Source organism: Quercus lobata, chromosome 12 (genome assembly GCF_001633185.2).
Source record: "Quercus lobata isolate SW786 chromosome 12, ValleyOak3.0 Primary Assembly, whole genome shotgun sequence".
Lineage (NCBI taxonomy): Eukaryota > Viridiplantae > Streptophyta > Magnoliopsida > Fagales > Fagaceae > Quercus > Quercus lobata.
This window is the reverse complement of record NC_044915.1, coordinates 4,315,514-4,339,987: the sequence shown is the minus strand read 5'-3', so window position 1 is coordinate 4,339,987 and position 24,474 is coordinate 4,315,514. Positions and strand designations below refer to the sequence as shown.

Here is a 24,474-nt window from a genome sequence, read left to right as displayed (position 1 = left end):
TGTGTTATAGATTCTGCTTCTACATGTCTACGCTACATCAGTTGGTATCAAAGCACAGTTAGGTTCCTACCATGGCACGAGGATCACGTGGGGGGAAGGCATGCTGCTGTAGATGGCGAGTGTGAACGCGATGAGATTGCACGCAATACGCAACTAGAGGCACGCTTTCAGCGAATGGAATAGCAGTTTGGAGCGTTGAAAGAGCAGCTTGCTGCCTTAGCCATTGTTAACTAGCCTCAAAACCGTAGTCCAACTCTACATTTTGTGGAGGAAGATGAGGTAGACTATAATGTTGGGGATGAGATGGAAAATTCGTTTGCTGGACATAGAAGGAGGAGGGAGAAACCCTTGGTTTCATACAATTCAAACAAATGGGAATCTGGGTTCAAATTAGATATTCCAAAGTTCAAAGGTTGTTTACAACCTGAAGAATTTCTAGATTAGGTTGCTACAGTTGAAGAAATTTTAGAGTTTAAGGAGGTGTCACAAGACAAAAGAGTTTCTTTGGTGGCGACCCAATTCAAAGGATGTGCTGCTGTATGGTGGCAACAATTAAAGCAAGGCCATATTTGCCAAGGTAAATCTAAAATCAATCCTTGGGAAAAAAAATTTGAAACATATGCATGTTGCATTCTTGCCCCATAATTATATGCGTACATTATATCAACAACTGCACAATCTTAGGCAAGGTGCACAATCTATAGATGAATATACTCGAGAGTTTTATCAACTTGTAGATAGAGTTGACATTGCAAATTCAGAAGATCAATTAGTTTCACGTTATATTGGGGGCATGAGGCAATAATTTCAAGATACTTTGAATTTATTTGACCAAATTTCTGTATCTGAAGCCCATCAGAGAGCTTTGCATTTAGAGAAGACGATGAATAGGAGGACTAATATGGTTTCAAATAGTAGTGGCAACCGACTACCACCAGTAGCTCCTCCTTATGGTGCAACTACACAATCTACACAAGGAAAAGGCTAAGTTAATCAAGCTAATCCACAACCCAACCGCATTGCAGCTAGTAGTTCTGACCCTCGATGTTTCAAGTGTGGTAAGGCAAGGCATAGAATGGTTGATTGCAAGAACGGTGGCCGGTATGGTAAGGGTTTATTTATTGAGAGTGAAGAATGTACTGATGATCATTTAAATACCTTTGAACAAGAAGCTGTTAATGATGTTGAAGAGGAAGAGGAGTATGTGCAAGGGGATGATGGCCCTTTGTTAGTTACAAGAAGGGCAAGTTTCACACCTCGCAAACCTAAAGGTGAGGATTGGCATGAAGCTATATCTTTCAAACTACATGTACTATGAGGGGCAAGGTATGTAGACTTATTATTTATTCTAGAAGCTATGAGAATGTGGTATCAGAAGAGGCTGTTCAAAAATTGGGATTAGCAACAGAGAAGCACCCTAACCCTTACAAACTATCTTGGCTTAAAAAGGGTAATGAGGTAATTGTATCTAAACGTTGCTTGGTTTCTTTTTCTATTGGGTTGAAATATAAGGGTAATGCATGGTGTGATGCAGTAGTTATGGATGCATGTCATCTTCTCCTTGGTAGACCATGGCAATATGATAGAGAGGTTCAACATAGTGGTAGGAAGAATACATACAGTTTCATGTTTGGTAGCACAAAAACTGTTTGTTGCCTTGTAAGGAAATTGAACCTAAGCCAACTTCGAGAGGGGGTAAGAATCTCTTATCTAAAAGGGCATTTGTTAAAGAGATGTTTGATTTGGGTTGGTGTTTGTATTGTTGGGAAAGGAGAGCTCAAAGGGTAGTGTAGTACCAGAGGTTGTGAAATCTTTATTGGATGAATTTGCAAATTTATTTTCTAATGATCTACCTGAGGGGTTACCGCCACTCTGAGATATACAACACCAAATTGATCTTGTACCAGGTTCTAATCTACCTAATCGCCCACACTGCCGCATGAGCCCAAAAGAGCATGAAGAACTTAGAAGACAAGTAGAGGGTTTATTGTTAAAAGGGCACATTAGAGAGAGTCTTAGTCTCTGTGCCGTGCCAGCCTTACTCACACCCAAAAAGGATGGATCATGCTGAATGTGCGTAGACAGTTGTGCCATCAACAAAATTACGGTCTGATATAGCTATTCCTCGGTTGGATGACTTGCTTGATCAGTTGAGTGGTGCTACAGTGTTTTCTAAGCTAGATCTGAAAAGTGGGTACCATCAAATTCGAGTACATCCTGGTGATGAGTGGAAGACAGCATTCAAGACACGTGAGGGGTTATATGAGTGGCTAGTAATGCCATTCGGACTTTCTAATGCTCCTAGCACCTTCATGTGTATTATGAACCAGATTTTTCACCCCTTCATCGGAAATTTTGTTGTAGTTTATTTTGATGATATCCTGATATATAGTGCCAATATTGATTTACATCTCCAACATCTTCGAGAGGTACTCATAGTTCTAAGTAGGGAGAAATTTTATGCTGCCATAACCAAATGTTCTTTTATGACAGATAGTGTTTTATTTCTTGGTTATGTGGTGTCTAAGGATGGATTATCAGTTGATGAATCAAAGGTTACTGCTGTTAAACAATGGCCAATACCAACCACAGTTCATGAGGTCCACAGTTTCCATGGGTTGGTGTCATTCTACCGGCGGTTTATCCCTGATTTTAGCACCATCATGGCACTGATTACAGATTACATGAAGGCTAGTAAGTTTTTGTGGACTATTGAAGCCATAAAGGCGTTTCATCAAATCAAGGAAAAACTTACTACAACACCTATTCTAGCTCTTCCTAATTTCTCTCAACCAGTGCCGGCTCAAGGCCTAGGCCTAAGGCCCCACAACAAATAAAAAATTTTACTACTTAAAAAAAGGCCCATCTCCTTTAATAAAAGGTCCAAAATTTTAAAAAAATATAACATTTTTTAAATAATTGGTACTTTTTTAAAAAAGTGATGCTAAAGATACCACAAATTTTACTATAGATTTAACTGACATATCACCGAACACATAAAAAAATAATTCAAATTCAAATACAAATAAATTAAGTTATTGAAATTAATCAATTACAATCATAATCACATTTATTGTAAACATTTTGTAGTATTTTGAGTATTTTTCTTTTTCATTTCTAACAAGGTTTTTAAAATAGGAGACCAATAAAAAGAATAAATAAAATTAAAATTTAGATTACAACTGTACTTAACTATGCATAATCATATATCCAAGTTAAAGTAAGTTCTTTTTTATTCAACTATAATATTCAATGTTCTATATGAAATTAACCTTAGTTTAGCTAATATTATTCATCAATTTTTGTATTTACATCAAATTAGTCTTAATTTAATTAGTATTATATAATTTTATTTAATTAATGTTTACATATAAAAATGCCTCATATAAATTTTTTGCCTTAGACCCCAAATTTTGTTGGGCCGGCCCTGCTCTCAACCATTTGAGTTACATTGTGATGCATCCAAGGTTGGAATTGGAGCTGTTCTTAGTCAAAATGGCAAACTAGTGGCCTATTTTAGTGAGAAGTTGAGTGGGTCAAAATTGAATTACAACACTTATGATTTGGAATTTTATGCAATAATTTGCGCTTTGAAGCATTGGAGTTCTTATTTGGCCTATCATAAGTTTGTCCTCTATTCTGATCATGATGCTTTGAAGCATATCAATAGCCAAGACAAGCTCTCATCTCGGCATGTAGTTTGGGATGCTTATATTCAACAATTTTCTTTTGTCATCAAGCATAAATCTGGAGCATTGAATAAAGTGGTAAATGCTCTTAGTCGACGAGTCTCTTTGCTCATCACAATGCAAACCAAAGTGCTGGGGTGTGATTTATTTCGTGAGTTGCTTTCTAGTGACCCATACTTTGGCCCTATAATGAATGATGTGGCGACAAGAAAGCGGTTCGACTTCCTTATACACGATGATTTCCTTTTTAAAGGGAATCAACTATGCATTCTTAATAGTAGCCCACGCTTAAGGGTTATTCAAGAGCTACATAATGAAGGCCATATAGGATGTGATAAAACCATGAAGCTTGTGATAGACTTATTTTTGGAGAACCATGCGAAAGGAGATTACTAAGTTTGTTGAGAGGTGTCGTATTTGTCAAGTTTGCAAGGGCACTACAACCAATGTTGGCCTATATATGCCTCTTCCCATACCAGACCAGCCATGGATTCATGTCAGTATGGATTTTATCTTGGGATTACCGCGTACACAACGAGGTAACGATTCAATTTTTGTTGTTGTGGACCGGTTTTCCAAAATGGCCCACTTTATTACTTGTAAGAAGACCTTAGATGCAATTAATGTCGCTCAACTTTACTTTAGAGAGGTCTATCGCCTCCATGGCTTGCCACAATCAATTGTTTCAGACTGTGATGTGCGTTTTCATAGTCACTTCTGGTGTTGCTTATGGCGTTTGGCCAACACCACACTTAATTTTAGTAGTGCCTATCATCCTCAAACCGATGGTCAAGGTAAACCGTTCCTTGGGCAATTTACTTCAGAGCTTGGTGAGTGATCATCTTAAATCATGGGATCAACGCTTGTACCAAGTAGAATTTGCTTACAACTGTTCTGTTAATCGTAGCACTAACTTCAGTCCCATTTGTTATTACTTATGGCTACAACCCACGCGCACCACTTGATTTGGCTCCTATCCCTGACTTGAAGCGTGTCAATGTGAAAGCTGAGGATCTAATAACACAAATTCAAGAAATTCATACGGCTATTGCTAAGCATTTACAGGAGACTTCTGATAAGTACAAACAAGCCGCTGACAAGAAACGTCGAGTAGTAGAATTTGAGATTGGTGATTTTGTTTGGGCAATTTTGATCAAAGATCGCTTTCCTGTGGGAGAGTACAACAAACTAGCTGCTAGAAAGATTGGTCATTTGGAGATTCTTGAGAAAATTAATCCTAATGCCTATCAGTTGAAACTTCCAAGTCGTATGCGTACATCTGACGTCTTCAATGTTAAGGCCTTGTTTGGATTTTTTTTTTCATCGCTCATCACTCATCATTTAAAATATCCCACCCCGTTTGGCACCATCACTTACTTGTCATCACTCAATATTTTTCAATTATTTATGGGCCCCATACCTGTCACTTGGTCAGAGTAAAGCTATTTTATGGGCCCCACCATTTTCTCTTTTCTCATTCCCCCTCCTTCAACCCTGTTACTCTCCCAAAACACAAACCCGAACCCAACTTCAACCACAATAACAAAAACAGCAACAACGACAACAACAACAATAACAACAACAAAACAAACCTGAACCCAGCTTCAACCACAATAACAAAAACAACAACAACAACAACAATAAAATGCGGCCAATCAAACAGCTAATTCCACCTCCACCTCAGCTAGCGACGATAGGACGACAACGATGACGAGTCGATACAGAACCGATACGACGATGACAAGCGGATAAGCACCATGATGTGGTGGATCGGATCTGAAAAGTGGCGAATGAGGACCCGGCCCACTGCAAGATCTTCTTCCATGGTCTCGGCTGGGACACCACGCCGAAACCCCAACCGTCGTGTTCAAGGAATGGGTATTTTGAAACCCATTCATGTGGGTATTTTGAAACCCCAAATCCAAATCCAAACCCATCCTTACCCGGTCATGGAGTGTAGCTTCAGACTAAAAAATTTTGTGATGAAGAACCAAAAAAAAAAAAAAAAAAAAAAAGAGAAAGAAGAACTGTAGAAAAAAAAAAAAAAAAAAAAAAAAAAAAAAAGAAAAAAAAAAGAGCTTACAACAAAGAAAAAAAAAATTCGTGATGAGATAGAGGAAAATAGATGGTTTGAAGGATGGGTTGTGTTAATGGCAGATGGGTATGGAGAGAAGAGGAAGAGGGAAAAAAAAAGAAAGAAAAGAGATGGTCTAAAGGATGAGACAGGACATAGTAAATGGGGGCCACCATGTCAATATATTTATGAAAATGCCATTGGAAACAGAGTTATGAAAACTGAAAACAACTAAAATGTGTTTTCAATTTCCATAACTTATCACTCAAAAATCAAAGAATTGAGTGATGGAAACAAAAACTGGAAACAGAGTTATGAAAATCCCAACAGACTTCTCAGTCATGGGTCCCATCATTTTTGAGTTATGAGTTATGGAAACAGAGTTATGAGTTATGGAAACTCAAAATCCAAACAGCCCCTAAGCATCTTGTTCCATATCAAGGAGAGAATTCCAATCCAGACTCCAAACTTGAGGACGAGTTTCTTCCAACTCAGGGAGGATAATGCAAATCACATTATGAAGAACAAAGAGTTTTTCTTGTTTTCCTTTTCCTATTAGCACTTTGAATTAAAATCCTTTTCTTAGTTGAATTGAGATTTTAATTGTTTTTATTTTCCTAGTTAAATTGTTTTTCCTTTCTCATGTAGAAATAGGTTTATTATTTCTTTTCCTAAAAGGATTAAGAGAAATTTTATTCCTATAAATACTCTTTATAGAGAGGTTATTTATGTTATGTGTGTTTTTTTAATAAAGTTTGTTAAAGAGGTTTTCTCTATTATTTTGCCTACTAGCCTAGTGTTCTTATAAAACTTGGGTTTCGTGGAAGAGTTGTAGTAATTATGTGTTATAGATTCTGCGAGATACTTGCCTTGGTGCAATGTAAATCCTTATCTTTCGCTGGAGAATATGGAGGCTAAGATGTCCAAATTCCCCTTGTATTTCAATGGCCCAAAGCCCTTTCAGTGTACGGTCAAGCTTGGACAAATTCTTTACTTGTAAGCTCTACTTTCTTTCTCAACATGATCACCAGTTTTTGGATGAAGTATGATGTCTTGCATGATTGATAACATATTGCCAGGAGACCAAGAACATATCTATCTATCTATTTCTTATTAACCTACCTTGTTTAAAATTAACAAGCAAATGGATCACTATACTTAACCATAAAATCTTCAACAGTTATATTAGAAAATAAGCATAATCACTTATTTTGGATGAACTAGGATGTCTTGCATGATTGATAACACTTTGCCTTCCCCTATTGACTTTAAAGTAAAAGTTTCACTACCATTCTGAATATTCAATTTTCATTTATAAAGTTTCAATGAAAGAGATTCATCAAAGCTACCTGATCCTGCAAAGCTAAATTCTTTTAGGGATGTGAAGTTTGTAGTTTCTGATTCAGCAATGTGAATTTGCTTCTTAAGCTAAAAGCTATCTCAGCCTCTCAAAATCATTGAATTTTCTACAATTGGCTGCTATTAGTTAGACTCTCCCATTAAATCTGTTTTTATACCTTTTTCTGAAACTTTCAAGATCTCCTTTTTTGACTTGGGATGCTTGGAAAATTTGGAAGCTGATTTGGTAATTAATAAGTTGGTGTCCCCTAGTAGGCAATTTCTGGTTGTGGCATGGTTGGAATTTTCGAAAGATCATCAAATAAATTTTTGGTGTACAAGCTGTTCCAAAGCACCCTCTCCCCCCTTTAAGTTAAAAAGTGTATATGTTAGTGTGAAGTTTTAGGCATCAATTTGTGAATAAGACGGCTTTAAAGAAGGAAGGGGTTGTCCTTTCTCTTTATCTTTTTATAGTCATGTCTCTATAGCTGGAATTTTGTTTTTTTTTTTTTGCCCCAGAGTTTTTTGCCCTAGAGTTCCTGTTAGTACTGATTTTATTTTGTTTTGTGCTGCTTATTTTCTAGTATAGTCTAATCTAAGTGTATATATGTGTAAAGTTTCCTCTTGGAGACTTGAATCCGGCCTTTACCTCCTACCCCACAAGAACTTAATACCTACGTAGTGACCATCACGCTAAAGATGTGCGGTTTTTTAGGAATTAATTGTTCTTGTGGAAGCAATTTATAATGTTCTTCTTTTAAAAGCTCTTTTAATCATTGTTTTGTTTTTGTTCTTTTAGGAAGCAATTTCTCATCATTGTTATTAGAACGGTTAGAGTTTATACATTGCATTTATTTAGCACTTGAAACTCTCATCGTATATAAATATGGATGTAAATTAGTTTAATTATATAGATGTAAACAATTTCTTAAGAGAAATTCTATAATTGTTTATCCTCATATCCTCTCTCGAGTTTCTTAAGTGGTCTAAAAATATAAATTATTGGGAAAAGTTATAATAACACGTATTATGAATTTGTGATATTCTCTAATTTAGGTGCAGGACAATAGCTTTCAAAATTTCAACTGAAGTTGTGTATAAACGGAAAATTTTAAGCTAATAAATATATTATGATATTCCCTAATTTAAGTTATGAGTGTTAATTCGGGTTAGCGTGTCGGGTTCGTGTTGTGTAGGATCGGATCGTGGATCGTAGGATCGGATCGTGGATCGTAAGATCCTACCTATTTTCAAATTTTAAGCAAAAAACCTATTGATAGTGACTTTGTATGTTATATAATCACTTAAAATATGAATCCATCTATTAAAAAAAAAATTGCATCATAAAATGTAATTTGCACGCATTACATCGTTCTTATGTCATTTTAACAAAACAAAATATATTTAACTCTTGACATAATGTATCTAAAAAGTTCAATACATGTTTAATTAGCAACTAAGTATCAAAATATTATCTACACATATGGAAAATGTTTTCCAAATTCTAAGTTCCAAATCCAAAATAAGTTAGGTTAGTTAGCATATAAAAACTAGCTAACTACAAATTTACAATATGTAATCCAAAAGAGAATTCTCAATCTAAGGTAAACTAGCTAATTACAAATATGAAATCCAAAAGAAGAATTCCCATTCTAAGGTTCTTCTAATCTAATCATTGTCATTGTCATATCCTATTTCATCATCTATATCCTTCCTAGTATCAACATTCATGGCGTAATCATCGAAATCCCTAAGGTTTTTTTGGAGATTTTATGTTGACATAGGGGTAAATTTGGGACTTCAGTTCATTATTGGGCTTCTGATAACTCGTTGGGCTTATGGGTTTAGGTGGATTATCTTACCAAAATGAATCCCACTTAAAAAAAATTAAAAAAAAAAAAATCAATCCAAATTGTAAGATCGGTAGGATCCCATACGATCCTACGATCCTATACGATCTTACATATGATCCTACCATTTTTGCGATTCTGCTACGATTTTAAACTTTTTGGTGAGGTGGGATTGTAAAATTGTGTGATTTTATGATCCGAATTGCGATTTTGACAACCATGGTCATGATCTTTTAACCCTAACCCAACTTGTTAATAAGGTAGGTTAACCTGACCCAATCCACTTGACACACTTAATAAATGGGTTGTGTTGGGGTTGACACGGATGTGACACAATCCATTTCAACATGCTTAATAATAAATATAACATCTATTTAGAAATAAATTTTTTTACATCCTAAAAGTAGTGTATACACTTCAAGTCTTTAACTCACATTCAAAATATTTTAGTTTAACAAATATATAACATCCATTTAAAAATAAGTTCTTTACAAAAATATAAGAAGATTTAGGGATTTAGGGTTTGTAGGTGTGGGTACCTAAGGACCGAGAATGAAGTTGAAGAGTTGTAGTGCTGATGGGGGGATATCACGGGTCCGAGAAGGAAATTCGCCCAAGGAGAGGAAAGGATGAGACAAAGGACTTTGAGGCATTCTAGTTGGGAAGAGGGGTCTAAAGAGAGAGAATCAGTGATAATAGGGGAAGTTTCCAGTTTGGAGTAGCCTGTTGCCTTTGCATTAAATGGTGGACAACAACTTTATCAGCTGCATTGATGAGAAAGTGACCTGAACAGTGTAGATCACAACTAAGCAAACTCCTTCTACCACCTTCTTCAGATGTAAAAAGAGACAAGTGTCAGGAGGAGATATTTGTTAGGTAAAGATGGGAGGTCAAGATGTGAGAAAGGGAGGAGTATATAAGAAAAATAGGGTTTACAGAGAAAGAGATCGAGAGACAAGTATCAAGAGATAGAAAAGAAACAAGAAGAACACTTAGAGAAGAGAATGAACAGTAACATTTTTTGTATTACTTTGGCCTCCTTGGGCTAGCTTGTATTAAGAAATTAGCTCATCTATTTAATAATATCATCCTTTTCTTCCTTGTTTTCATCCTTGTGCTGAGTCCCCCTCTTGTTGTTTGTTTCCCTCCCTTACAAATTTATTGTTTTGGGCTAAAGGTCATCAAATAGCCCATGGCCCACAGCCCAATCTAGAAACTCGACGGCCCACCGGGCTAATAGGCGGCTCGGCCCGTTGTTATTGAGGCCCATAGGTAGTCCATTGCCTAGTGGGTGAGGCCGTGGGCTAGTTTTAATGCCCACGGGTACTCGGTGGGCTAGCCCAGTAGCTTAACTTGTTGCCCAACCCGTTGGCCTAACCCGTTGGCTTAACCCAATAACTCATAATTCATAACAAAAATATATAGGAAGTGTATGAAGGATTGATCTTGAGATATTATAGAGGAATTTCTTAAGAAAACTCCCTTAACCACTACGATACTCAAAGTAATTGTGCTAAACTTAGTTTATTAAATATATATTTTTCTAGTAGTCTAACAAATTTGAATTAACCATTTGACATCTTTTTTCATTAAAGATAAAAATAAAAAACTATTTTAAGCCTTAATAAAAAATAAAAAAACTATAGGTTTCCATCAACAAAACAAAAAATTAAATAGATTTGGCTGTAAAAAAATTTGTAATTAAGTATTAAATTCTTTAATTCTTTCCTTTAAAAAAATAGATTGATTATTTTCTTATAAAAAATTGATTCTTTCCTTATAAAAATAATAAAAAAATATGCTAACACAAGCCCATGGGTAGCCCATTAGGCCTAACCCGATAGCTTAGCTCGCAGGCAAAATGGGCATTGCCCATGGGTAAGGTCATAGGTTGAGGTTTTCTCTTTCGGCCCAACCTGACTCGTTAACTAGTTAATAGCCCATTATGTCCAGCCAATTATGCCCATGGCCCAAGTAAAAATAGGCTGGGCTGGCCCAACTCGGCCCATTGACAACCCTTATTTTGGGCCAAGGTTGAACTGAACCAGTTACTCTTCTAAGTGGGCTTGGGCTGCCAGTCTTTCTGGCCCTTATAGTATGGTTTAGAGATCTAAGGTTTGTAAAAATTCAATTTCCGGTTCTATCCTTTGTAAGTTTTTGTAATTATTTACTTTTTTTTTTAAAGTTTAAAATATTGGTTGGATATAAAAGGTATTTGACAAGTCTAAAATAAAATGAATATTTATTTGTTATTCGAGTTAAACGGGTAGTGTTAAATGAGTCATTTCGGGTTGACAAAAATAAATTAACTTGTCAAACGTGTCTATTGTGGGTCACACAAGTGACTCTGTTATGCCTCATTTCTTATCGTGTCGCTTTCAGGTTAACCCGTTTATGACCCAAACCTGTTAAGGCCCAACTCTAACTTGCAAAAACCTATATCGGGTTCGTGTCGTGTTTCACGGGTTGAGTTAAACATTGACACCCCTAATTTAAGTGCATGGCAATAGCCTTCAAAATCAAATCCCAATTGAAGTCGTGTATAAGTTGCCTTTTATAAGATATAAAAGTAGGGTACAAAATTCTAGCCAATGATCGAATTTAGAAAATTAAAACAAGTCAAACCTGATTTTTGATTGATTGAGCCTTTATCAAAATATGGACATTTCTATTGATAGAGAAATGATTGAATGACAGTAAAAATCTATACGAAGTGTACCTTCTTTGAGTTGGCATTTTCACACTTCAATCTTGAACATTAAATGACTCAACTAATGAATTATTACATTATCATGTAATTTGCCAACTAAAAAATTTAACAACTTCCTTAGACAAGAGGTTACCATAGCTTTGAAATCAAAAACTATTTATTCAACAACATATTAGGGTCCTGTTTCCAATTGTAATGAATCAATTTCATAATATAAATTAAATATTACAAATTTAAAAGTGTATTCAATGTTATATGATTTTAAATTTTGAATGATATGACATTTTACACACTACTAACATCAATAGTGTATGAAATGGTTGGATGATACATTCAACCTCCCAACTTATTCCAAAAATGGTTGAATGACACGTGTAATCATCTTTGCACTCACATTTCTCATTTGAATATGGTTATATCTATTTTTGAGTACAAGCAATTATCATCATGACTTCCCAAATACTCCTTACCGAGTGTAGCAACAACAAACGAAATACATTCTTCTATTGAATTGTGTTCTGCAAAATTTCAACAGTAAACACCATAGTCCAATGTTGAGTTTCAGAAAAAACTAGTTGCAGCCATTTCCATTTCAAAAGGAAGTTGAAATCACAATTTCCATACATCCAGAACATGTGAAACCAATGTGTTATTGAAACAAGCAACGGTGAACAATACACCAACCTATAAACCCCCCAGCACAATCATTGAACTACAATGCCCTGCAATAGTTGAGAATCATAATTGAACATATGGTGATTACAAACTCCCATTAGGAAGCGAGTTTGGACACTTAAATATATGAATTAGAGTTCAATAATCAACATTTTGTATGACCAAAAAAAGTATAGTATATGTTAAAAATGTTAATTGCATCAATTGGTTTTCTGTTGTCCTAAAACAAGATGAATAGATAAATTAACCAAAACTGGTCATCCAACAAGGCAAACATTATTAAAAATAAAAAAGGAAAAATAGCAGTTAGACATGTTTTTTATAAGAAGTTTCCTTACACTGTACTAGGATGTCAAAGTTGTAAACATGGCAGTTTTCACATCAAAAACTTGAGCCTCTACCCAAAGACCTACTTCTAAGTTCTATCCAAATGACTTCTAGCAGTACAGGGCACATTCATCCTCCATTTATATCAAGCAGCATTGAAATCAGTTTTGAACCATTCTGAAGAAGGGGAAGTTATAAGAGTTGCAAAAGCATGTAAGCTATAACTACACTACATGATTAAAAGTCGAATTTGGTGACAGGGAACAACAAACCCGACAAAGAAACTAAGACTGAAGAGATTTGAAGATACATGCCATGCTACTGGCAAACAATAGGTAGCCTTTCTCATTCCTCAACCAGAACACTCTAGCAAGTTCTTTATAAAACCAAAAGTCGTATCCAGCATGTTGTAAAGATATGAGGGGATATTAGCATAAAAAAGAAACACCAGCAAAAAAATAAAAAATGAAAATAATCAATATCCACACATTGAAACATAAGAACTATGCTGCAACAAGAAGGTATTTCAACAAATAAAAGGAAAAATAGAACCAAAGACATTAATAGCTCCGCTTACATTCTTAGCCTGAAAAATTTATGAAACTTGGACACATCCTATATTCCTATCATTATTTGCAAGGGTACTCATGTGCATAAAGAAAATATATGATCAGAAGGTCATTAAAGAACAAAGCATATATACAACTCAATAACACCCAATAATAAATATATACAAAAAATTCACTAAAGAAAGTTGATGCATTGAGTTTAAAGCCAGAAACACCATGTTACATTCTCTTCAATAAATTCCCTCAATAAGATATATCTAAAAAGGATTGACATAAGTTTTCCATAACTTTATGATTTCACTACCAATTTACTAAATATATTTCTGGTTATTTTGCATGACCACATGTCACTATATATTATTGTCATTATATTACTCTTAAAATTTAGAAATATTGCTAGATTTGACTATTTAGAGACCAAAAAAATCAATGAAATCACCTACCACTTCTGTACTTATAAGAGATGCCACTTGCCCAAAGGCGAATAGCATTGGCCTAAGGCACCACCTTGAGCAGATAATTGCAATTCTTGAAAAGTGCTCAAGCTTCCCAAACATTTAAAATGAAAAAATAAAAGTTCATGAGTCATTCTTCAAAAATTCTTCCACCAGCATAGAATGAACTGAAGCTCCCAAGTCATCCCATTCAGGCACAACTAGAACCTTAAATGCCAGAGGCAAAAAACAAGGAATCCAACATGATCTAACATCTTATAGAAACCCATAATGCAATGATTGATTCCATTACATACTCAACCTTAAGAGGCCAAACTAACACAATCGACCAGACGCAAACAAAGTATCTACGAATATGATTGAAGACACAAACAATCTAACTTTTGTTAGATAAGGGTAAAAATGATAAAGTTTGTCTGAACAACAGAACAAATTGACAAATTGGACAGTATTTATTACTTTTGAAAGATTCAAGTAGATTTTACAATCATCTTTTATCCTTCTTGCTTTTCATTTTCATCTACTGTTTTCCCTAACAGGTTAGGATTAGGATCCTCTGATGGGCTTTCATTCCTGGTAAAAACAAAGACCAACGTGTTAAATACCTCATGTACACAGAATGCGTAAAACAAAATTCTCCTGAAGATTACATAATGCATCTACATTATTCACAACACAACTTAACTTACACTTTAACAATACCCACAACTGGTCGTCAAGATAGTTATACAACCTAAAATGATGACACCAATACTAACACCAACAATTAAGTTAACAAAAACAAATTCATCGAACTCTTATCATTTTACCTCTTCCTCCTGTTCCTCTGCTTTGTCGGGATCAATCACATTATCACCATCAAGCAGAAGAAGACTCCCAACACAAGTTGCTGTCCTAAACCAATGTGGCAAATTCTGAATCTCAACCCCCTCGCACCTATTCTTCTCTATTTCATACCAAACAAGTTTTGTTAGGTTATGCCGGCGCATCTCCAATAAAATTTTCTTCTCATTCTTTGAAAACATTAAAGGTTTGCAATATTTGAAAGTCCAAGGCACCGAACCTCGCTCAATTTTACAAATCTGAGTCCAAGAACTTGCTTCCCCATATTCTTTCATCAACCAAACATCTATTTCAGCCCCCAGATCAGGAGTTACAATAAAACAGAGTTGTCCTTTCAACACTTCCAAACATGTCCCCAACTCAACTTCTCGTTGAACCGATGTTTTAAAGACCAAAAATTTCTCGGTGGCAAGATCAAACGCAAGAAGGCACTCTGCACGCAGCGGAATATCCATATCATATGGAGTATCCTCAGCTATTGACCAATGCAACGCTCCATTCAACGACACCGAATTAGAAGATACTGTGCATTCCTTTTTTGGCCATTGTTCTTCAATCTTTCTCCAAGAATGCCACCTAAGACTATATACCTTCACTTCAAACTCCTTTAGAGGCTGACCTCTGTTATAAAAAGCTATAACCCTTAACACCTTATAGTCATCATTACACAGGTCGTACCCAAATGCTATTTCGTTATATTTAGAAAAGTTTAAACCAGAAGGTTTCGACATTGGTTCCGGTGGCAATATCCTGTACTTTTGGATCAATGGATTCCAAATCGCAATTTCATCGGTACAGTGATGAATTTCAAGGGTAAAGTGATGAATGCAAACCAAACTGTGGCAACAGTCTAAAATGCTAACTAGCTTACCTCGACGGTATAGTGGCTGATAAAGTTTGAAGGCCTTGTCGAAGTGATTCTCGGTTGGGAAATGGACGGAGTAGCAATAATGAGGCAAACCATCAGTGACTTTCTCGAGAATGAGGGTGCGATCTCTATTAGTCTCGATGGAGCGGTGGAGATGTAACTTGATGAAATCTAGATGCTTGATTAGGGCGTACCATGACTTGGAAACGCAGAAGAAGCATAAGAGTGATTTCACTGGTAATTGGGATAGTATCTCGGTGATTATCTCTACCAGAAGATGCGACATCATGCGGTGACAATGGTGATGATGAGCTTTGTGGTTAGGGATTGCTATTTCCCGATTTCAATTTTTTTTTTTTTTTTTTTTATGGTAAAAACCAGATTTCAAATTTCAAATTTCGGGTCTGTTTAGTATGGATTCTTTTGGCTAAAAATTGGAAAAAAAAAAAGAAAAAAAAAGGGAGTTTATTGTTGTTATAAGTACTGTTTAAAGTTATTTGACAAAATGAGGGGAGAGACTGAATTTCAACAACGGTGTTACTGAAATGGCAAGAAAAAGTACAATGGGTCAGGGGAGAGAAAAATTGCCCGAAATGAAAACCAACTGTGGCAATGGCATTGCCAAAAATGGGAGAAAAAAAAGAAAAAGAATTATGGCAACTAAGTTGCCGAAAATGGAGGAAAAAAAATGCTACATTCACAATATTTTTCACAACAAATTACAGGTGATTAGTTGTTATTGGTTCAAATTTGAATCTAACACTAAGATTACTTTTTTGCCTCAATAATAATAATCAGTAACAACCTGCTACTTAAGATTTGTTGTGAAAATGTTGTGGACGTATGTATCATTTCTAAAAAAAAATTGTGGTGCCGAAATAGAAGGAAAAAAAAAAAAGTGGCAAATTGTTTTTTTTTTCCTCTATTTTGGCAATGCCATTGCCACAAAACAATTTGCCACTTTTTTTTTTTCCTTCTCTTTCGGCACCACATTTTTTTTTTTTTAGAAATGATACGTCCACAACATTTTTACAACAAATCCTAAGTAATATGTTGTTACTGATTGTTATTATTGGGGCAAAAAAATAATCTTAGTGTTAGGTTCAAATTTAAACCAATAACAATTAACCACATGTAATTTGTTGTGAAAAATGTTGTGAACGTAGAATTTTTTTTTTTCCTCCATTTTCGTCAACTTAGTTGCCACAATTCTTTTTTTCTCTCCCATTTTCGGCAATGGCATTGCCACAATTGGTTTCAATTTCGGGCAGTACAGGCAGGATAAGAAATTTTCTCTATGCTTTTTCTTGCAATTTCGGCGGTGTTACCGAAATTCAAACTCTCTTCTCATTTTACCAAATAACTTTGAACAATACCTATAACAACAATAAACTCCTTTTTTGCAATTTTTAGCCAAAAGACTCAAAATACGCACTAAAATTCGCTTTATCATTATACGTTGCCGAAATTCAGTCTCTCTTCTCATTTTACCAAATAACTTTGAACAGTAGTTATAATAACAATAAACTCAATTTTTTGCAATTTTTAGCCAAAATACTCAAAACACTCACTAAAATTCGCTTTATCATACATACTCAAAAAAAGAAAAAGAAAAAGAAAAAAAAAATTACATTGCAGCATAGGACAAAAATGGAAAAAGTTGGATTTACCTCTGTCACCGTCAGCTGCTGCAAGCCACTCCTTTTATTTATTATTTTTTTTTTATATATATATTTTCCTAAGGAATTGGATCACATTCACACGGTGAGAGAGAGAGAGCGGCTGCATTGCCTATTATGATCCCATTTGCATTATATTTTTTCTTAAGTATTTTCTGGTCAACCTTTTCGACATCTATTCTGCATTGCATATTATGAAGAGGTAAATCTAACTTTAAGGTTTAAGGTTTTTTTTTTTTTTTTTTTTTTTTAATTTTAATGATTTTAAGGTTCCCGAATTTTAAGGAATTATTTTTAGAGAAATTATTTTTACACGCTTCTATACAAAAATTTTAATTTCTGTTTTTTCGAAGTGTTTTTGTCTGAGTGAATATTTTCATTTTCAGTTTATTTAACCAGTCTTACTCTTGATAAATTAAACATATTGGTTATACCTAGCATCAACGTTGTTGTGGTGTAGTGGTTGTCACGTCAGTCTTACACACTGAAGTTCTCTTGTTCGATCTTGGGCAGCAACATGTCAAACTAAATTAAAACTAATAAGGCCTGTTTTGAGTGGAGTTTTCACGGCTGTAGTCTGGAGTATTAAAACATCAAAATTTATTATAATATCTGATATTTTTATTGAAATTATTGTTTCACTATTTTTACTAAAAACTATTTTGGACAAAGAATGCCATCTTTTAGCCGATGAGTTCTTGATTTGTTAGCCAAACTACAGCCAAAGGTACGGTGATAATACAATTTCATTCCGGACAATATTTCAGATGCATTTTGCTTGCATATCATCTTCTTATATTGTTCTCAATAAAATGACATCCTGACTACTTTTCCAAAAGATTATCATCATATGCTCCTAGACAAGGGTAATATGAGCAAATTTGTATGGCTAGAACTACAAATTTTCTTGTGTTAACTTGAAATTTTTTCTTTTGCTCAAACCCCATCTACTTCAGGTTCCTAGCAAAAGAACAAGAACTTCCCAAATTCTCAACTAAGAAATACTACTGGAAGTGAATTATCAACATATGCAGTCGTGCTATTCTTGTGTTGAGGTAGACGAATAATGCACTTTATGTGAGAATAAGACGATGAAATTGTCTATGTTTTGGAACTATTAGTCTTGTCAGAAGTCATGATAGCTATGTTTCAGCAAATGCATAACATAACATAAGGGGAATTATTATGCAAACACACCATGCGCACATGTATAGCACATGCACTGATATATTCAATTGGAGTGGCTTAACAAGGAGCTAAACTTTTACACCTGTGTAATTAACACATCACTTAAGAAGATATCCATAAAGTGACAAAACACTGGATAATCTTGTCACTGAATATCTTTTTCCTTTCATCAAAATGCCTTGTTTTAAGATTTTACAAATCTTGGATTCACTAGTACTTCTCGGCTCAAATATTTGTATACAGACAATTCAATGCTCACAAAAAGTCTATACGATTGTTATGTACAAATTAGCATGAGTTCTTTTTGTGTTTTTTAATCAATTGCACAAGTGAACCTGATTTCATGCTCCTAAAATGGTAGCAAGGCAGCATAAAATTCGGGATCTATATGCAAGTCATGTGACCATTATGAAGACATAGGAGTTTATAGAATAAATAACCTAGGAAGCACAGACATGGATACAGGTACAAGTATGACACGGCGATATGAGTAATTTTTGAAAAATTATAACATGACATGATAGGTACGATACCGATATGACACCGGTATGACATGAGTATAGCACCCTAAATGAAGAGTTCATATTTTCTAGCAAACAACCCTTTTTTTTTTCTTTTGCACACATGGACACAAACAAGCACAAAATGGGGGCAATCAAGAAGCTAACCTAAACTTCTAGTTGCATTATGCAGGCAAGCCCAAGCTTGCAACATGAATGCATGTTGACAGGCAAATACATTGATTTCTTAAAGACAATAAGAACTACAGTTACAGAAAACAGAGTATTTACTTCATTTATCCGACACTTCTCATCACATCACACAACCTTCAATATCGCATTGATATTCATTGAATGATCCTGTTCAGCAATCTCAAAATGCGGCTACTAAATGTTTTTTTTTTTTTTTTTTGAAGGGCTACAAAATATTAAATTAAGAAAATTGCTGCAAAACTTTGGACCAGGTTTTGATCTCTATTTCACTAATCAGCATCAAAATCCAAATACATTCTATAGGCATTTCTATCAGAAGAGTAGTAACCTTCTATCAAATTATCAACTTGGAAACCATATTTCTTGTAAAGATTCATAGCAGAAGTCCTCAACGGATCAACATGAAGTGTTATACGGTGAACATTTCTGGTTCTACATTTTTGAATTGCTGCTTTCAACAATGCCTCTCCATGTCCTAGCCTCCGAAAATTCTCCTTCACTGAGTTTGTTTTCAATCAAAAAGAACACCCAAATTTAAGAAAATAGGTTATCTTCAATAAAGACAAAAACCTGAACAATAATAAATAGTTTCACCAATTTAGGAATTTAAGGGCTTGCCAAATCAGTCTCATTTCCACTGAATAAACCAGTTCGAAGGACGAGGGGGGTGCATGCGAGCACATATTTTATTCTCATTTCTTTTATTCTTGGCTTAAATATACTCCTTGTCCCTAAAATTCAACCTATGAGCAAATTTAGTTCCTAGAGTTTATAGTGATTGGGTTTTAGTACTTAGATGATGTGGTCAAATTAAAAACTGACACATCATCACTTTACGGAAACTAAAAGCGATCAGTTTGAGTTTGTTAGGGGCTAAAACTGATCACCTTAAATTTTTGGGGATTACAAGCAATCGCTCTAAGTTTGCCAAGAAGTAAAATTGCTCATGAGCTAAAGTTAGAGACCAATTTTGGCCTTTATTCTGTTTTGGTACTTTCATCAAATGGGTGACAAGCATATTTGAAGTTTCACCAACTCACAACCCCACACAATAGGGGACACAAAACTTTAGCACTTCAACTATTCAGACACGGATAAAATTAAGCAGGGATACAATTTCTACTCCTATTACAACTGAGCACTAGTTTGGACTACGGATTATATATATATATATATATATATATATGTAGATTATTTCTTTCTTAAAGCTGCAAGCTATAGACCTCATTGCGTCTTTCTTCTTCACCCTGTTGTCCTCTTTCTTCTCCATGGCTAATTGGGTTATATTGATATAGCTGATACTTTCTTCTTTCAAGGATTCATAGGCCTCCTCATATTTGCTTCTGTGAATAATTTGGGAGAAAAGAAATAGGTGGTTTCTTGTAGCTAGCATGCTACTTTGATTTAATTGATTGAAATTTTCAAATTAAAAAATAAAATAAAATACAATAAAAGATTCAGGAGGAATCCCTATAAATTATTACTATCGCGAGGGATTTATAAGGTACTAAGCTATTATATGTTGTTAGATTCCAAGCAATGGCTTTTTGTTTAGCGTTGGTATTGGACTCAGTATTAGGCTAGTACTGAACTTCAAGATGACTCATCATTTGATATGCAGTTTGTAACTAGATAAATAATTGAGGTGCTTCGGATATTCAAAATTGCAAAATGGGAATGTTAAAATCTATAATAATGAGAAGAACAAATTGAAGCAGTAGAACTTTTGGAACAAATGTACAATACAGAAATATAAGATATACAATAATACTTTACTCAAGTATAAGAAAAAAGGGTCAAGGTTTCCAACGGATATATCTAAGTTTTGAATCCCCCCTCTGTCATTATATCTATTGAATTATCAAAAAATATGTATAAGAAAAGTGGGGAAATGTTTTAGAGAGTTCAATCTATCTTGCCTGAAGGTGATGCAACAGAAGCAACAGTTACATCAGAGGGTTCCTATTTCCTAAGCTCATGTAAAACCTGTTCTTTTGAGATCTCTGAAAAAATATATTCCTGGGAGCTTGTTCTTGTAATATATTTCTCAAGTGGAATCTCTTGAATTTGGATGGCTAAATTGTGTATTGTTTTTCTTTTTCTTTTTTTGGTTGAAGGGTTCGAGGTCTATCATACATCCCAAACCATTGAAGCCTCTTTTTTGGGTTGCTTCCATTTTGTGCTTTTAAGAGATCTGGGTGCAACTGTGAGAAATTGGTACCTGCATCATAAACTTTGTCCTTTTTAGTTGAAAATAGCGTCTTCTTTCATCTCATCTTTTTCTTGGATTGAATTTGCAATGAATTCCCAATCTGCTGTGCTCAGTTCTACTAGTGATTATGTGGGCTATTTAACATGTCTTATTGCAAAAGATTTAAAAGCTTAAACTTTAGCCTGTTATAGGGACTACTAGGGAAATGCTACTACAAGTATTCAGCTCTGGTTTAAGAAAATTTGCATCCACTTCATTTCCTCCGCTGTCTCATTTTTAGTGCAGTTGATATTTATGAAACAACCCTGGAGTTGATTTTGTAAAAAATAACTATGCTATGCGGATATAGGTTTTGAAAGCGCGCACCTCCACATATGTGGATACGGTTGATATTTATTAAAAAAAAAACATGTAGATGTAGGTTTCAACAGTGACTTTTGGCTTGATTTCCTAGATCATGATAGGACTGACCACACATGACTTGGGCATATCTTCCAACAAAGTTTGTAAGATCACGTAGTTGATTGTGCACCTTTCTTTATTTCATATCGTCTCATGTGCATGTGCATTTGCGAATGTGTACTTTTGTCAATCTCTGGTTTATACTTGTGTGTTTGTTTGTTTTAGAGTTATTAGTGTTTTTCCATTACATCAAATGTGCTTTTGGACACATAATATTTTATTTCATGAGCATAATAGGATTTTAGCATAATATACTCCACAAGAATATTGGGCTATAAAATATAAATTTTCCACGAGATGCTACATGGGTATGGAGGAGTCTGCTTATGGACTTAGAAATCTTGCTAGGCAGTTTCTAAAGCATAAAATTGGGCAAGGAGGATGGCCCCTTGCTTCCTAGCATGATTTTTGAATTATATATGATGCTGGATGCGTGCAAGGTCTAATGCTTTAGTTGAGATTCAGGCCGAAGCTCCAGGTTAGTCTTGCTAAGAAAGATTCTGTGGAGTTGTCTGCTGCTAGGTCTGGTATTTTTAGTTGTGCTAAAACCTGGGAGGCAATAAGATCTAAGCTCCCAGTTGATGGAGGTTGGTTTTGCATTCATCTAATATACCAAGACATTCTTTTATCTGCTGGTTACCTATCAAAGATAGATTGACTGCCTTGGATAGACTATTGAAATGGGGTTATCAAGGAGACTATATGTGTGCTTTCTGTAGGGGCTGTGTAGAAACCAGGGATCACATCTTCTTTGAATGCCCTTTCCCCATGAGGATATGGCTCCAGATTGAAGGATTCTTTGGTTAAGAAGGCAGACATGGTCTGAAACCCTTCAATGGGGTGTTTGGGCTTGAATGGAAAGTTTCTAAAATCTGTAATCTGCTAAGTTGCTTGGGCTGCTGCAATATAATTTGGTTCCAAAGAAATGTGAGAATATTTAATAAAATCATCATGACTAAGAAAGCATTTTTTTTCTCCTCCAAATTGGTAAGATACACGCATCCAGTGGGCCTTGAACCCATGACTTGACCCGCCAACCAATTATTACGGGAGAAGGAAGTTCCAGTTGAGATATTCATGCTTTCAAATGGGATGTAAAGGCCAGGATTGGTTACTGCAGGAAGTTTACATGCTGCTTACAGAACAAAATTCTTTGCAACTTGTGGGGCATTCCTTGCTCAGTGTGAAAAGGGTAGGTGGGGCAGATTTTGCTATAGGCTGGCCCTGGTTTTAGTTTTTTTTTGCTGGCTTGTATTTTTGTTTGTTTTTTGCTTGTATGTAGCTGTGTTCCTGCAGTTTTTGTGGCTTTGCCTATTAACTGATTGTTGTATGGATTGTTGTGATTTATTAAAGTTTATGGTCATTCATAAATAAATAAATAAAAAGGAAGTATTTCAGCAACTTGTATTAATATTTTATTTAATGCTTGCTAGATATTTTGCATTCTAATCTTGGTAGACTTCATGTTTATGAATTTCTCTGTAGGGTGTTACTTGAACAACGAGTTCCTAACCTTTGTAAATATCTACTGGTTATGTCACAAGTCTGTCAATTTGTTAAGCCCATTATATGTATCTCTTATAAAAATTATGTACGATTTAATTTCTCCAGCAATGGTAGATCGGTAATTCTAAGTTGATTGTTTACAGGAAGCAGCTAGTACATATGAGCTTGTAGGGGTGAGCAGTGGTGGAAAATTGAGCCGACACAATGTCCATATTCAGCAATTGGGCCCAGAGACAGTGACTGAGTTATCATCGTTGCATTTGTCTGCCAGTGATCAAACACAAGATCTACATAGTAGACTAGTCATGGACCATCCACGAGGTTATTCTCGACAACTTCACAAGTGCATTGTGGCTCATTCTCAAGGACAAGCTGTATTTGATGGGAATATAAAAGTCAACAGGTAATTCTGTTTTAAATGATTACTTAAATTATAATGAGTTTTTTTTTTTTTCACATAATTGTTGCTGCTATATGCATAGTTGCTGTTCTTTTTTCTTTTTTTAAATTGAAGTTGACACTAAAATAACAGCTAATTATGTTACTGACTGGAGTAGCTTTGTGATTCAATTCATGTATGATCTAATGCTTTCATATCCAATTATCAGTTGCTTGCTGATAGATACAGGCTAATATGTGGAGTCAATAAAATTAGAGTTACGCATGCATGCTATATATCAATTTTATTCTTGTTGTATCACGCAGATATGCACAACAGACAGATGCAGGACAATTAACAAGGAGCCTGCTCCTTGAACCTCGTGCAACTGTGAATATCAATCAAACCCCAATCTCCAAATAATTGCTGATGATGTCAAATGTTCCCATGGAGCTGCAATAAGTGACTTAGAAGAAAGCCAACTCTTCTACTTCTTGGCACGTGGCATCAACTTAGAGAAAAGCTCTTCTCTTCTCGTTTGGAGCCGAGGTGGTAGAACGGCTGCCTAACCCTGTCAGAAAGGAAGTTGAGAGTCATATTAGAGAATTGCTGGATCCTACACTTAAAGGATCCTCATAATGAGAGATATTAGATGCTACGGTTATGTGTATCTAAATTTTGCAATGATTATTTGTTGCATTGTTTAAGAGTCTTGTCATTGAAATTCTAGAAATTTTTGTCCTTCGATTTGTATGTATACTGCCTAATGCTCCATTTGGTTTCTAAGCAAGAGGAAGAGAGAAGAAAGAAAAAGAGTATTTGTTTATTTATTCAGACCCACAGTAGCGTTTATTTATTTTTTTAAAGAAAAAAAATAATAATAATTTCATTCACTTGGTGGATATTGTAAAATCAATAGCAAAATGGCTGCCTCTCT

The 24,474-nt window shown here is 35.0% G+C and overlaps 2 protein-coding genes across 2 annotated transcripts; one reads left to right on the top strand and one right to left on the bottom strand.

The window, feature by feature from the left end:
* Positions 1-14,128: 14,128 nt before the first annotated feature.
* Positions 14,129-15,753, bottom strand: LOC115970773 (F-box protein CPR1-like). Its single transcript, XM_031090374.1, has 2 exons — positions 14,497-15,753; positions 14,129-14,260 (listed from the first exon to the last, which is right to left on the bottom strand). Exons 1-2 carry the CDS (start codon positions 15,685-15,687, stop codon positions 14,255-14,257), a joined length of 1,197 nt encoding a protein of 398 aa, XP_030946234.1. The 5' UTR covers positions 15,688-15,753; the 3' UTR covers positions 14,129-14,254.
* A 2,337-nt stretch (positions 15,754-18,090) lies between these two features.
* Positions 18,091-24,183, top strand: LOC115972531 (protein ABCI7, chloroplastic-like). The gene is made up of 3 exons (XM_031092855.1): positions 18,091-18,132; positions 23,302-23,561; positions 23,864-24,183. Exons 1-3 carry the CDS (start codon positions 18,106-18,108, stop codon positions 23,958-23,960), a joined length of 384 nt encoding a protein of 127 aa, XP_030948715.1. The 5' UTR covers positions 18,091-18,105; the 3' UTR covers positions 23,961-24,183.
* Positions 24,184-24,474: the final 291 nt, after the last annotated feature.